Source organism: Lagenorhynchus albirostris, chromosome 1, assembly GCF_949774975.1.
Source record: "Lagenorhynchus albirostris chromosome 1, mLagAlb1.1, whole genome shotgun sequence".
NCBI lineage: Eukaryota > Metazoa > Chordata > Mammalia > Artiodactyla > Delphinidae > Lagenorhynchus > Lagenorhynchus albirostris.
The window spans coordinates 133,723,344-133,736,831 of NC_083095.1; the positions used below are offsets into that span (position 1 = coordinate 133,723,344).

At 38.8% G+C, this 13,488-nt stretch overlaps 1 protein-coding gene across 2 annotated transcripts in view; it reads left to right on the plus strand.

Annotated features, from left to right (window-relative positions):
* Nucleotides 1-13,488, plus strand: part of SCAPER (S-phase cyclin A associated protein in the ER) — a 493,568-nt gene that overhangs the window by 44,161 nt on the left and 435,919 nt on the right. For both annotated transcript variants that reach the window (XM_060170191.1, XM_060170192.1), the window contains exon 3: nucleotides 11,892-12,009. In XM_060170191.1, coding sequence (XP_060026174.1) covers nucleotides 11,892-12,009 — 118 coding nt within the window. The remainder of the gene's footprint in view (nucleotides 1-11,891; nucleotides 12,010-13,488) is intronic.

Sequence of the window (13,488 nt, forward strand, 5' to 3'; positions counted from 1 at the left end):
TCCAATTTTCTGGTCTAGCAGTACTACATTGTTGCTCTCTTGTGGTCATTTTAGTTCCGAGAAACTCATTACTTTATGAAGACTCTTGAGTTATAAAGTAAAGAATAGTGGATTTTATGATCTGAGATATATATATGTGTGTGTATATATATATATATATATGTATGTATGTATATCTACCTATATAATTTTCTGTGATTGCATAAGAGAATTATCTGAAAAAGAGATGAAAAGTAGACCACCTATTTAAATGTATTCATCTGGCCTGAAAGGAATAGTGATACATTTTGGTTAAAACAATGCTTAGGTAACCTAAATGATAGATGCCAACCTAAGTTATATAATCATTGGGAGATGTCTTTAAGCAAAAGGAGATTTTATGATGTTACACTGATTGGAAAGTATGGGAATAGAAAAGAGATCATTCAAGTATTTTGCACAGAATGGAGCTGGGACATTGGTCACGGACTAATGAGTCTCAGTGAAAGCTTATGAGTCAGGTAAGTAGATGCCATGTGGATATCCAGGGTAAGGTCAGAGGAGTGAAGGAATGTGGAGGCAGGTATTTATTTTAAAAATATAAATAGTCAAGTTTTGGAGAGGGAAATTTGGGTTAACTTCATAGCACAGAGTATTAGAGGGGAAGAGAGCAGTCTTTGTTTGCCTAATAGTTTGAGCTGGGTGGTTCATTCGTGTACACTGAAACTCAGTTCCTGTCACTCGCAGCTTTAGCTTCTTTGGTTATTCCCTGTTTCCCTACATATGCAATTTCACTTCCTATGGATCATTCCCATCAGCATAAAACCATACTATCATCCATCTTAAAAACTTCTCTGTTCATTTTTCCTTTCTTCTTTCTCTTTTTGCCTGTATTACAAAACTCAAAAAAAGTTACTTATACTTACTGTCTCCATTTTCTCACTCAACATTCTCTTGAACTCTCTTCAGTCAAGGTTTTGACCCTACTATTGTACTGAATAGGTAGTAATAAGTTATTCATTTATTTATTATAAATTATTACTTTTATCACTTCCTGGACAATTCAAAGCTGTCAGTCTTACTGTATCATTACTTCTTTAAAGGTGAGCTGTTTTTCCCTCCTCTGTATACTTTTAAGTTTTTCTCTATGTTTCAGGCTATCATCAGTTTTTCTGTGGTTGGTTTAGGCATGGTTTTCTTTGTATTTATATTTATCATGCTTGGAGTTTGTAGAGCTTCTGGAATAATTGAGCTTATATCTGTTGTCACCTTTATTTATTTATTTTTTACATCTTTATTGGAGTATAATTGCTTTAAAATGGTGTGTTAGTTTCTGCTTTATAACAAAGTGAATCAGTTATACATATACATATATTCTCATATCTCTTCCCTCTTGCGTCTCCCTCCCTCCCACCCTGCCTATCCCACCCCTCTAGGTGGTCACAAAGCACGAGCTGATCTCCCTGTGCTATGTGGCTGCTTCCCACTAGCTATCTGTTTTACGTTTGGTAGTGTATATGTCCATGCCACTCTCTCACTTTGTCACAGCTTACCCTTTGCCCTCCCCATATCCTCCAGTCCATTCTCTAGTAGGTCTGTGTCTTTATTCCCGTCTTACCCCTAGGTTCTTCATGACAATTTTTTCTTCTTAGATTCCATGTATATGTGTTAGCATACGGTATTTGTCTTTCTCTTTCTGACTTACTTCACTCTGTATGACAGACTCTAGGTGCATCCACCTCACTACAAATAACTCAATTTCATTTCTTTTTATGGCTGAGTAATGCTCCATTGTATATATGTGCCACATCTTCTTTATCCATTCATCCGATGATGGACACTTAGGTTGCTTCCATCTCCTGGCTACTGTAAATAGAGCTGCAATGAACATTTTGGTACATGACTATTTTTGAATTATGGTTTTCTCAGGGTATATGCCCAGTAGTGGGATTGCTGGGTCATATGGTAGTTCTATTTGTAGTTTTTTAAGGAACCTCCATACTGTTCTCCATAGTGGCTGTACCAATTCACATTCCCACCAGCAGTGCAAGAGTGTTCCCTTTCCTCCACACCCTCTCTACCATTTATTGTTTCTAGATTTTTTGATGATGGCCATTCTGACCCATGTGAGATGATATCTCATTGTAGTTTTGATTTGCATTTCTCTAGTGATTAATGACGTGAGGCATTCTTTCATGTGTTTGTTGGCAATCTGTATATCTTCTTTGGAGAAATGTCTATTTAGGTCTCTGCCCATTTTTGGATTGGGTTGTTTTTTTTTTGTTATTAAGCTGCATAAGCTCTTATAAATTTTGGAGATTAATCCTTTGTCAGTTGCTTCATTTGCAAATATTTTCTCCCATTCTGAGGGTTGTCTTTTGGTCTTGTTTATGGTTTCCTTTGCTGTGCAAAAGCTTTGAAGTTTCATTAGGTCCCATTTGTTTATTTTTGTTTTTATTTCCATTTCTCTAGGACGTGGGTCAAAAAGGATCTTGCTGTGGTTTATGTCATAAAGTGTTCTGGCTGTGTTTTCCTCTAAGAATTTGATAGTTTCTGGCCTTACATTTAAGTCTTTAATCCATTTTTGAGCTTATTTTTGTGTATGGTGTTAGGGAGTGTTCTAATCTCATACTTTTACATGTATCTGTCCAGTTTTCTCAGCACCACTTATTAAAGAGTCTGTCCTTTCTCCACTGTACATTCCAGCCTCCTTTATCAAAGACAAGGTGACCATATGTGTGTGGGTTTATCTCTGGGCTTTCTATCCTGTTCCATTGATCTATATTTCTGTTTTTGTGCCAGTACCATACTGTCTTGATTATTGTAACTTTGTAGTATAGTCTGAAGTCAGGGAGCTTGATTCCTCCAGCTCCATTTTTCATTCTGAAGATTGCTTTGGCTATTCAGGGTCTTTTGTGTTTCCATACAAATTGTGAAATTTTTTGTTCTATTTCTGTGAAAAATGCTAGTGGTAGTTTGATAGCGATTGCATGGAATCTGTAGATTGCTTTGGGTAGTAGAGTCATTTTCACAATGTTGATTCTTCCAATCCAAGAACATGGTATATCTCTCCATCTATTTGTATCATCTTTAATTTCTTTCATCAGTGTCTTATAATTTTCTGCATACAGCTCTTTTGTCTCCTTAGGTAGGTTTATTCCTAGATATTTTATTCTTTTTGTTGCAATGGTAAATGGGAGTGTTTTCTTAATTTCACTTTGAGATTTTTCATCATTAGTGTATAACAATGCCAGAGATTTCTGTGCATTAATTTTGTATCCTGCTACTTTACCAAATACATTGATTAGCTCTACTAGTTTTCTGGTAGCATCTTTAGGATTCTCTATGTATAGTATCATGTCATCTGCAAATAGTGACAGCTTTACTACTTCTTTTCCGATTTGGATTCCTTTTATTTCCTTTTCTTCTCTGATTGATGTGGCTAAAACTTCCAAAACTACGTTGAATAGGAGTGGTGAGAGTGGGCAACCTTGTCTTTTTCCTGATCTTAGTGGAAATACTTTCAGTTTTTCACCATTGAGGACGATGTTGGCTGTGGGTTTCTCATATATGGCTTTTATTATGTTGAGGAAAGTTCCCTCTATGCCTACTTTCTGCAGGGTTTTTATCATAAATGGGTGTTGAATTTTGTCGAAAGCTTTCTCTGCATCTATTGAGATGATCATATGGTTTTTCTCCTTCAGTTTGTTAATAGGGTGTATCACGTTGATTGATATGCGTATACTGAAGAATACTTGCATTCCTGGAATAAACCCCACTTGATCATGGTGTATGATCCTTTTAATGTGCTGTTGGATTCTGTTTGCTAATATTTTGTTGAGGATTTTTGAATCTATGTTCATCAGTGATATTGGCCTGTAGTTTTCTTTCTTTGTGACATCCTTGTCTGGTTTTGGTATCAGGGTGATGGTGGCCTCCTAGAATGAGTTTGGGAGTGTTCCTCCCTCTGCTATATTTTGGAAGAGTTTGAGAAGGATAGATGTTAGCTCTTCTCTAAATGTTTGATAGAATTCGCCTGTGAAGCCATCTGGTCCTGGGCTTTTGTTTGTTGGAAGATTTTTAATCACAGTTTCAACTTAAGTGCTTGTGATTGGTCTGTTCATATTTTCTATTTCCTCCTGATTCAGTCTTGGCAGGTTGTGCATTTCTAAGAATGTGTCCATTTCTTCCAGGTTGTCCATTTTATTGGCATAGAGTTGCTTGTAGTAATCTCTCATGATCTTTTGTATTTCTGCAGTGTCAGTTGTTACTTCTCCTTTTTCATTTCTAATTCTGTTGATTTGAGTCTTCTCGGTTTTTTACTTGATGAGTCTGGCTAATGGTTTATCAAGTTTGTTTATCTCCTCAAAGAACCAGCTTTTAGTTTTATTAATCTTTGCTATCGTTTCCTTCATTTCTTTTTCATTTATTTCTGATCTGATCTTTATGATTTCTTTCCTTCTGCTAACTTTGGGTTTTTTGTTCTCCTTTCTCTAATTGCTTTAGGTGCAAGGTTAGGTTGTTTATTTGGGGTGTTTCCTGTTTCTTAAGGTAGGATTGTATTGCTATAGACTTCCATCTTAGAACTACTTTTGCTGCATCCCATAGGTTTTGAGTTGTCGTATCTCCACTGTCACTTGTTTCTAGGTATTTTTTGATTTCCTCTTTGATTTCTTCAGTGATCACTTCGTTATTAAGTATTGCATTGTTTAGCCTCTATGTGTTTGTATTTTTTACAGATGTTTTCCTGTAATTGATATCTAGTCTCATAGCATTGTGGTCGGAAAAGATACTTGATACAATTTCAATTTTCTTGAATTTACCAAGGCTTGATTTGTGACCCAAGATATGATCTATCCTGGAGAATGTTCCATGAGCACTTGAGAAAAATGTATATTCTGTTGTTTTTGGATGGAATGTCCTATAAATATCAGTGAAGTCCATCTTGTTTAATGTATCATTTAAAGCTTGTGTTTCCTTATTTATTTTCATTTTGGATGATCTGTCTATTGGTGAAAGTGGGGTGTTAAAGTCCCATTCTATGATTGTGTTACTGTCGATTTCCCCTTTTACGGCTGTTAGTATTTGCCTTATGTATTGAGGTGCTCCTATGTTGGGTGCATAAATCTTTACAATTGTTATGTCTTCTTCTTGGATCGATCCCTTGATAATTATGTAGTGTCCTTCTTTGTCTCTTGTAATAGTCTTTATTTTGAAGTCTATTTTGTCTGATATGAGAATTGCTACTCCAGCTTTCTTCTGGTTTCCATTTGCATGGAATATCTTTTTCTATCCCCTCACTTTCAGTCTGTATGTATCCCTAGGTCTGAAGTGGGTCTCTTGTAGACAGCATATATATGGGTCTTGTTTTTGTATCCATTCAGCCAGTCTGTGTCTTTTGGTGGGAGCATTTAATCCATTTACATTTAAGGTAATTATTGATATGTATGTTCCTATTCCCATTTTCTTAATTGTTTTGGGTTTGTTATTGTAGGTCTTTTCCTTCTCTTGTGTTTCTCGCCTAGAGAAGTTCCTTTAGCATTTGCTATAAAGCTGGTTTGGTGGTGCTGAACTCTCTCAGCTTTTGCTTGTCTGTAAAGTTTTTAATTTCTCCATCGAATCTGAATGAGATCCTTGCTGGGTAGAGTAATCTTGCTTGTAGGTTTTTCGCCTTCATCACTTTAAATATGTCCTGCCAGTCTCTCCTGGCTTGCAGAGTTTCTGCTGAAAGTTCAGCTGTTAACCTTATGGGGATTCCCTTGTGTGTTATTTTTCCCTTGCTGCTTTTAATATGTTTTCTTTGTATTTAATTTTTGACAGTTTGATTAATCTGTGTCTTGGCATGTTTCTCCTTGGATTTATCCTGTATGGGACTCTCTGTGCTTCCTGGACTTGATTAACTATTTCCTTTCCCATATTAGGGAAGTTTTCAACTATAATCTCTTCAAATATTTTCTCAGTCCGTTTCTTTTTCTCTTCTTCTTCTGGGACCCCTATAATTCGAATGTTGGTGTGTTTAACGTTGTCCCAGAGGTCTCTGAGACTGTCCTCAGTTCTTTTCATTTTTTTTTCTTTATTATGCTCTGCAGTAGTTATTTCCACTATTTTGTCTTACAGGTCACTTATCCATTCTTCTGTCTCAGTTATTCTGCTATTGATCCCTTGTAGAGTATTTTTAATTTCATTTATTGTGTTGTTCATAGTTACTTGTTTCCTCTTTAGTTCTTCTAGGTCCTTGTTAAATGTTTCTTGAATTTTCTCTATTGTATTTTCAAGATTTTGAATCATCTTTACTATCATTACTCTGAATTCTTTTTCCGGTAAACTGCCTATTTCCTCTTCATTTGTTAGGTCTGGTGGGTTTTTATCTTGCTCCTTCATCTGCTGTGTGTTTTTCTGTCTTTTCATTTTGCTTATCTTACTGTGTTTGGGGTCTCCTTTTTGCAGGCTGCAGGTTTGTAGTTCTCGTTGTTTTTGGTGTCTGTCCCCAGTGGCTAAGGTTGGTTCAGTGGGTTGTGTAGGCTTCTTGGTGGAGGGGACTAATTCCTGGGTTCTGGTGGATGAGGCTTGATCTTGTCTTTCTGGTGGGCAGGTCCACGTCTGGTGGTGTGTTTTGGGGTGTCTGTGGCCTTATTATGATTTTAGACAGCCTCTCTGCTAATGGGTGGGGTTGTGTTCCTGTCTTGCTAATCGTTTGGCATAGGGTGTCCAGCACTGTAGCTTGCTGGTCGTTGATTGAAGCTGGGTGCTGGTGTTGAGATGGAGATCTCTGGGAGATTTCCGCCGTTTGGTATTATGTGGAGCTGGGAGGTCTCTGTGGACCAGTGTCCTGAAGTTGGCTCTCCCACCTCAGAGGCACAGCACTGACTCCTGGCTGCAGCACCAAGAGCCTTTAATCCACACGGCTCAGAATAAAAGGGAGAAAAAGTACAAAGAAAGAAAGAAAGAGGATAAAATAAAATAAAATAAAGTTATTAAAATAAAAAATAATTATTAAGAAAAAATTTTTTTTAAAAAGTAAAAAAAAAAAAAACCAAAGGACAGAATCCTAGGACAAATGGTGACAGCAAAGCTATACAGACAAAATCTCACACAGACGCATATACATACACACTCACAAAAAGAGGAAAAGGGGAAAAAATAATAAATCTTGCTCGCAAAGTCCACCTCCTCAATTTGGTATGATCCTTGTCTATTTAGGTATTCCTCAGATGCAGGGTATATCAAGTTGATTGTGGAGATTTAATCCGCTGTTCCTGAGGCTGCTGGGAGAGATTTCCCTTTCTCTTCTTTGTTCTCACATCTCCCGGGGCTCAGCTTTGGATTTGGCCCCGCCTCTGCATGTAGGTCCCCGGAGGGCGTCTGTTCTTCACTCAGACAGGACGGGGTTAAAGGAGCAGCTGATTGAGGTGCTGTGGCTCACTCAGGCCAGGGGGAGGGAGGGGCACGGAGTGCGGGGCGAGCCTGCGGCGGCAGAGGCCTGCAGGATGTTGCACCAGCCTGAGGCGCGCCGCGCGTTCTCCCTGGGAAGTTGTCCCTGGATTCCGGGACCCTGGCAGTGGTGGGCTGCACAGGCTCCCTGGAGGGGAGGTGTGGATAGTGACCTGTGCTTGCACACAGGCTTCTTGGTTGCGGCAGCAGCAGCCTTAGCGTCTCTTGCCCGTCTCTGGGGTCCGCACTGTTAGCCGCGGCTCGCGCCCGTCTCTGGAGCTCCTTTAAGAAGCGCTCTTAATCTCCTCTCCTCGCGCACCAGGAAACAAAGAGGGAAGAAAAAGTCTCTTGCCTCTTCGGCAGGTCCAGACTTTTCCCCGGACTCCCTCCCGGCTCCCTTCAGGCTGTGTTCACACCGCCAGTCCTCTCTCCCTGCGATGCGGGGTAAGCCCAAGTCACAGCTCCCAGCCCCTGCCTGTCCCGGCGGGTGAGCAGACAAGCCTCTCAGGCTGGTGAGTGCCGGTCGGCAGCGATCCTTTGTGCGGAATCTCTCCGCTTTGCCCTCTGCACCCCTGTCGCTGCGCTCTCCTCTGCCACCCGGAGTATCCGCCCGCGAAGGGGCTTCCTAGTGTGTGGAAACTTTCCCTCCTTCATGGCTCCCTCCCACTGGTGTAGGTACCATCCCTATTTTTTTTCTTTTTTCTTTTGCCCTACCCAGGTATGTGGGGAGTTTCTTGCCTTTTGGGAGGTCTAAGGTCTTCTGCCAGTGTTCACTAGATGTTCTGTAGGAGTTGTTCCACGTGTAGATGTATTTCTGATGTATCTGTGGGGAGGAAGGTGATCTCCGAGTCTTACTCTTCCGCCATCTTCCCCCTCTCTCTGTTGTCAACTTTATATTATCAAAGACATTAGTGGAACAGTTGGTGAAATTTAAATAATTACTCTAATTTAGATAATAATTTGGATCAATGATAATTTCCTGATTTGATAGTTGTAGTATATTTATATAGGGGAGTGTCTTTGGATATATGAAATACACATTGGAGTACTTAAGGGCAAAAGATATGATGATTGCAGTTTATTCTCAGATGTTTTAGGAAAAAAATGTATGAGGATATTTTGAGGATTCTTTGTGCTAATTTGTAACTTTTCTATAATTTGAATTTATTTCAAACTGAACAGTAATATATATTTCCCACAGAGCAACACCCATTTGTTTACATGTTGTGTATGGCTGCTGTCACACAAAATGGCATGATTGAGTAGTTGTCATAAGAGACTGTATGGTCTGCAAAGCCTAAAATAATAATTGTTTATTGTCTGGCCCATTGTAGAGGAAGTTCGTGGACCCCTGCCCTAGAGTGTAGTGACTTTTTTCTTCTCTCAAAGTCATACTAATTAATACGTTCTTTTGTTTGAGAACCACGTGTTGCCTTTCTTTCACATACTCCCCAAATAAGCCAGCAATTAAAATTTACCAGTACGTGAGGGGAACCCAGAAACTAAAGAGTAACATATTACAGGTATATAATGTAACCACACTGAAGGGTTGAGGATGAGACGAACTAATTTAAGTAATTTTGGAAAACAAAATTTAGTACTTTGGACACTGTAAGGCTAAAGATGGAACTGTATAGAAATATAATCTTGTTAGTAAGTGTGTTTCTCACAGAGACATGGGTTAGCAGTTATGAAACTACTTTATTTTATTTTATTTATTTATTTTTTATTACTTTTGGCCACATGGCGTGGCTAGTGGGATCTTAGTTCTCTGAGCAGGGATCAAACCTAGACCCTCATCAGTGAAAGCACAGAGTCCTAACCACTGGACCGCCAGGGAATTCCCCCCTTTTTTTTTTGAAACTACTTTATGTATATATTAGAATTGAACAGGTAAGTAAATATATTTTAGATGATGAGAGCTGGGTTTCTTACTGTTGGAGAAAGAAATTACGAATAAGGAAAGGGGAAGGCTAAAATGAACCTATGATGTAGGATTGAAATCAGAGGTATTGGGACTTCCCTGGTGGTCCAGTGGGTAAGAATCTGAGCTCCCAGTGCAGTGGGCCTGGGCTTGATCCCTGGTCAGGGAACTAGATCCTGCATGCATGCCGCAACTAAGAGTCTGCATGCTGCAACTAAGAAGCCCGCATGCTGCAACTGAGAATTCCTTATGCCGCAGCTAAAAGTCTGCATGCCTCAACTAAGAAGCCCACTTGCTGCGACTAAAAAGCCTGCATGCCGCAACTAAGGATCCCGCATGCTGCAAGGAAGATGCCGTGTGTTGCAACTAAGACCCTGTGCAGCCAAAATAAATAAATAAATATTAAAAAAAGAAATCAGAGGTATCAGAGGTATTAATATAAACTCACAGTTTTCAATATCTCTATACAGATAGATACAGAAATACAGATGTGTTTATTGTGGATTAGTGTGCATACATATAGTTCCTGTTACCTGTCATGATACTATGGGTTGACTAGGTGGTTTTTCTTCCCTGGGGTGCTGGGATGGCAGCATTCATCCGGTGGCTTGACTGGGCTGGAATGTCCAAGATGGCTCAGTGGATGTTGTCTGTCAGCTGGGAGTTCAGCTGGGCCTGTCCATCAGTGCTGACTTTACGTGGTCTCTCTACTGGTGGCTTTGGCTTCTCATGGCATGGATGGCTGGGTTTCAATAGTGAATATCCTAAGAAGGAGCATTCCAAGAGACCCAGGTAGAGACTGCAAAGCTTCTTATGACCTATTTTCAGAAATTACGCAGTGTCACTTTCACCTCATTTTATAGGTCAAAAAGCCAGGTTCAAGGGGAGGGGATTACACAAGGGCATGAACACCAGCAGGAGTGGTTTATTGAGGGGAAGGGGGGCATCTGGAGACTAGATACCATACTGATTAATTCATATATTAGTTTTTGCTCTTATGTGTTTGGTTCACTCATTTGGATTGTTAATTCTTTGAGGACACGTATATTACCTTATATTTTTGTATTCTTCTCGGTGTTTTACACAGTGCTTGGCACATAGTAATTGTCCAGTAAATTTGTTGTTGACTAAGGATTCCAGGGATGCTAAGAGTTTAGACTGGCAAGAACTAGAAGAGAAGATGAACTCACTCATTAGTTGGACTAGGATTTTGGGCTGGGCCAGGAGTGAATTCTTTTCAGAAAGAGGTAGATTTCCCACATGGAGTTAAGGGTTGGGCAAGGAGGCTGCATCCTTGTGCTCATAGGGATGCTTTAGAGCCGTTTTCTTTTCATAGATTCTTGACTTATAAAAATGGGCTATTTTCTGGTATTGAAGAACCTAGAGGCAGGACAGGAATAAAGATGCAGACGTAGAGAGTTGACTTGAGGCCACGGGGAGGGGGAAGGGTAAGCTGGGACAAAGTGAGAGAGAGGCATGGACTTATATATACTACCAAATGTAAAATAGATAGCTAGTGGGAAGCAGCGCATAGCACAGGGAGATCAGCTCAATGCTTTGTGACCACCTAGCGGGGTGGGATAGGGAGGGTGGGAGGGAGACACAAGAGGGAGGAGATATGGGGATATATGTATAGGTATAGCTGATTCACTTTGTTATAAAGCAGAAACTAACACACCATTGTAAAACAATTATACTCTAATAAAGATGTTACAAAAGAATAAAGTAAAAAAAAAAGTAAAAAAATAAAAATAAAAATATAGAGAAGCAAAAGAAGACAGAAAAGGCATCCATGATCTTATTACAACAGAAAATAAAAGTGGGCTATTTTCATATAGCATTCATTAGTGGGAAGGTAATTTCCTTTACATTACTGGATCTGGCTTCCATTGGCCCAGGGTTTTGTTGGGGCTGAACCTATAGGCTAGTGTTGCTTTCAGCTGTGTGGAACTAGAGAAAGCAAGAATACACACACACACACACACACACACACACCACTTACATGTATACATACACACATTGTGTGCAGTAGGGCAGAGTTTAAAATTTTGCAACTTAAATATGTTAGTTTATAGGAATTATTATTTAGATCCCAATAACTTGGAGATAAATTATGCAGTGGAAATTTACAGCTGAGTGAAAATTTACTTTAGCAGTATCTGTAGGGAAAAAAATAGGAGTCTTGAAAACATTTTTTGTTGCCGAGAGCTTTCAGAGGGAATATGTACCCTCTTTAACCTGTGATACATAAGGGGGAGTGGTGCTGAAATGGGTACACAGCAGTGTTTGTGCTCCTTAGGACAGTTTTTCAAACCTTAGGTTGAATTCATTCTTGAAATGATTTATTTATTTTTAAAGTTGTAAAATTCAGTCTTTTTAGAATTAAAAAAGATCTGGGACTTACTCTTATTTCTGTCTAAGCACGTTTCCGATCCCAAATTAGTTTTAAGTGTTTCCTTTCTGAGAAAATAATAGAAATGATGAATTTGTCTGCCAGATATATTTTTTATGTTGACTAATTTAATAAACTAATACATGTTCTCTTTTCTGTGCATAGGCTTCATTCCAGCGCTCCAATAGTCATGACAAAGTAAGGAGAATAGTTGCAGAGGAGGGTCGTACAGCAAGAAACCTAATAGCTTGGAGTGTTCCACTAGAAAGCAAAGATGATGATGGTATGTATTAAAAAAAAAGTTTCATTTTTGTTGTAAATTAGAAGAATGTATTTAGTCTTGAACAGTAGACAGACTGAAGACTGTTTATAATTAGAAGTCTTGGGCAAATTAGTATGTATTAAATAAGAAATAATTTTTAATTGATTTTTTATCTTACCTAATACACAAATGAAAATGATATTGTTAGTTTCACTGTTTCACATAGGAATGAAATTGGGTGTGTTATTATGACTGGCAGATTAGTTTTTTTTTAAAGTTTAGGAGATTTAGATTTTTTCTGTCCTCAAGTCCATTCTTTACGTCTCCGTCTGTCTTTCTTCCTGTCCTGCCCCTAGGTTCTTCAGAACCATTTTTCTTTCTTTTTTAGATTCTATATATATGTGTTAGCATGTGGTATTTGTTTTTCTCTTTCTGACTTGCTTCACTCTGTATGACAGACTCTAGGTCCATCCACCTCACTCATTTGTCAGTCTTATTAGGTATTTTTAGAGAGCAGTTCTTTTGGATCACAAAAACTATTAAATAGAGGTGGAAATTAAATTTTTCTTTTTAAATCTAGCTCCTTACTAGCTAAAATTGTCATATGGAGCTTACTATTACTTCATTTGTTTTATAGAAAATATATATCAACATTATTTAGTACAAAAGTGGCAAGAAACCTAGAAATATTTCATGGTTGCTCTATGTTATAAATACTGTTTTATGAAATTTTCTCATTTTTCATGGGTTATTCAGAACACAACGTAGTCTGAAGGTGTTATTATTAAAATTGCTTCTACTCAAAAAACATAAAAGGAAAGAAAATATAATAATGAATCCTATATCTGTATATATCCTGATATTGCATATAAGTACATAAAAAATTGGCCAGTACTATTTTTTTTTAAAATTTGTTTAATTAATTAATTAATTTGGCCGCGTTGGGTCTTCGCCTCTGCGCGAGGGCCCTCTCTGCTTGCGGTGAGCAGGGGCCACTCTTCATCGCGGTGCGCGGGCCTCTCACCGCCGCGGCCTCTCCCGTTGCGGAGCACAGGCTCCAGACGCGCAGGCTCAGCAATTGTGGCTCACGGGCCCAGTTACTCCGCGGCATGTGGGATCCTCCCAGACCAGGGCTTGAACCCGTGTCCCCTGCATTGGCAGGCAGACTCCCAACCACTGCACTACCCGGGAAGCCCGGCCAGTACTATTTTAAAGCTTCATTTATGCTTATTGCAAACTAATGGAAATAAGAGCACAAAGAATTAGAACGTTCTGAATATCTATAATAATGATGACAAAGGAAAAATGTTAACTTCATAATTTTTAAGGATTATTTTATATTGTTAAAACGTTGCCACTTACAGAAAAATCTTTATTTTGCTTTTTAAAAAATATCAACTCGTTCTTGTTTTATGGCTGTCATCTATACTCAGATGTTTCTGAGGATGATAATTCAATTTTTAAAAGTTTTCTTCTGTTCTTTGTTTTATTCCTGTCTCC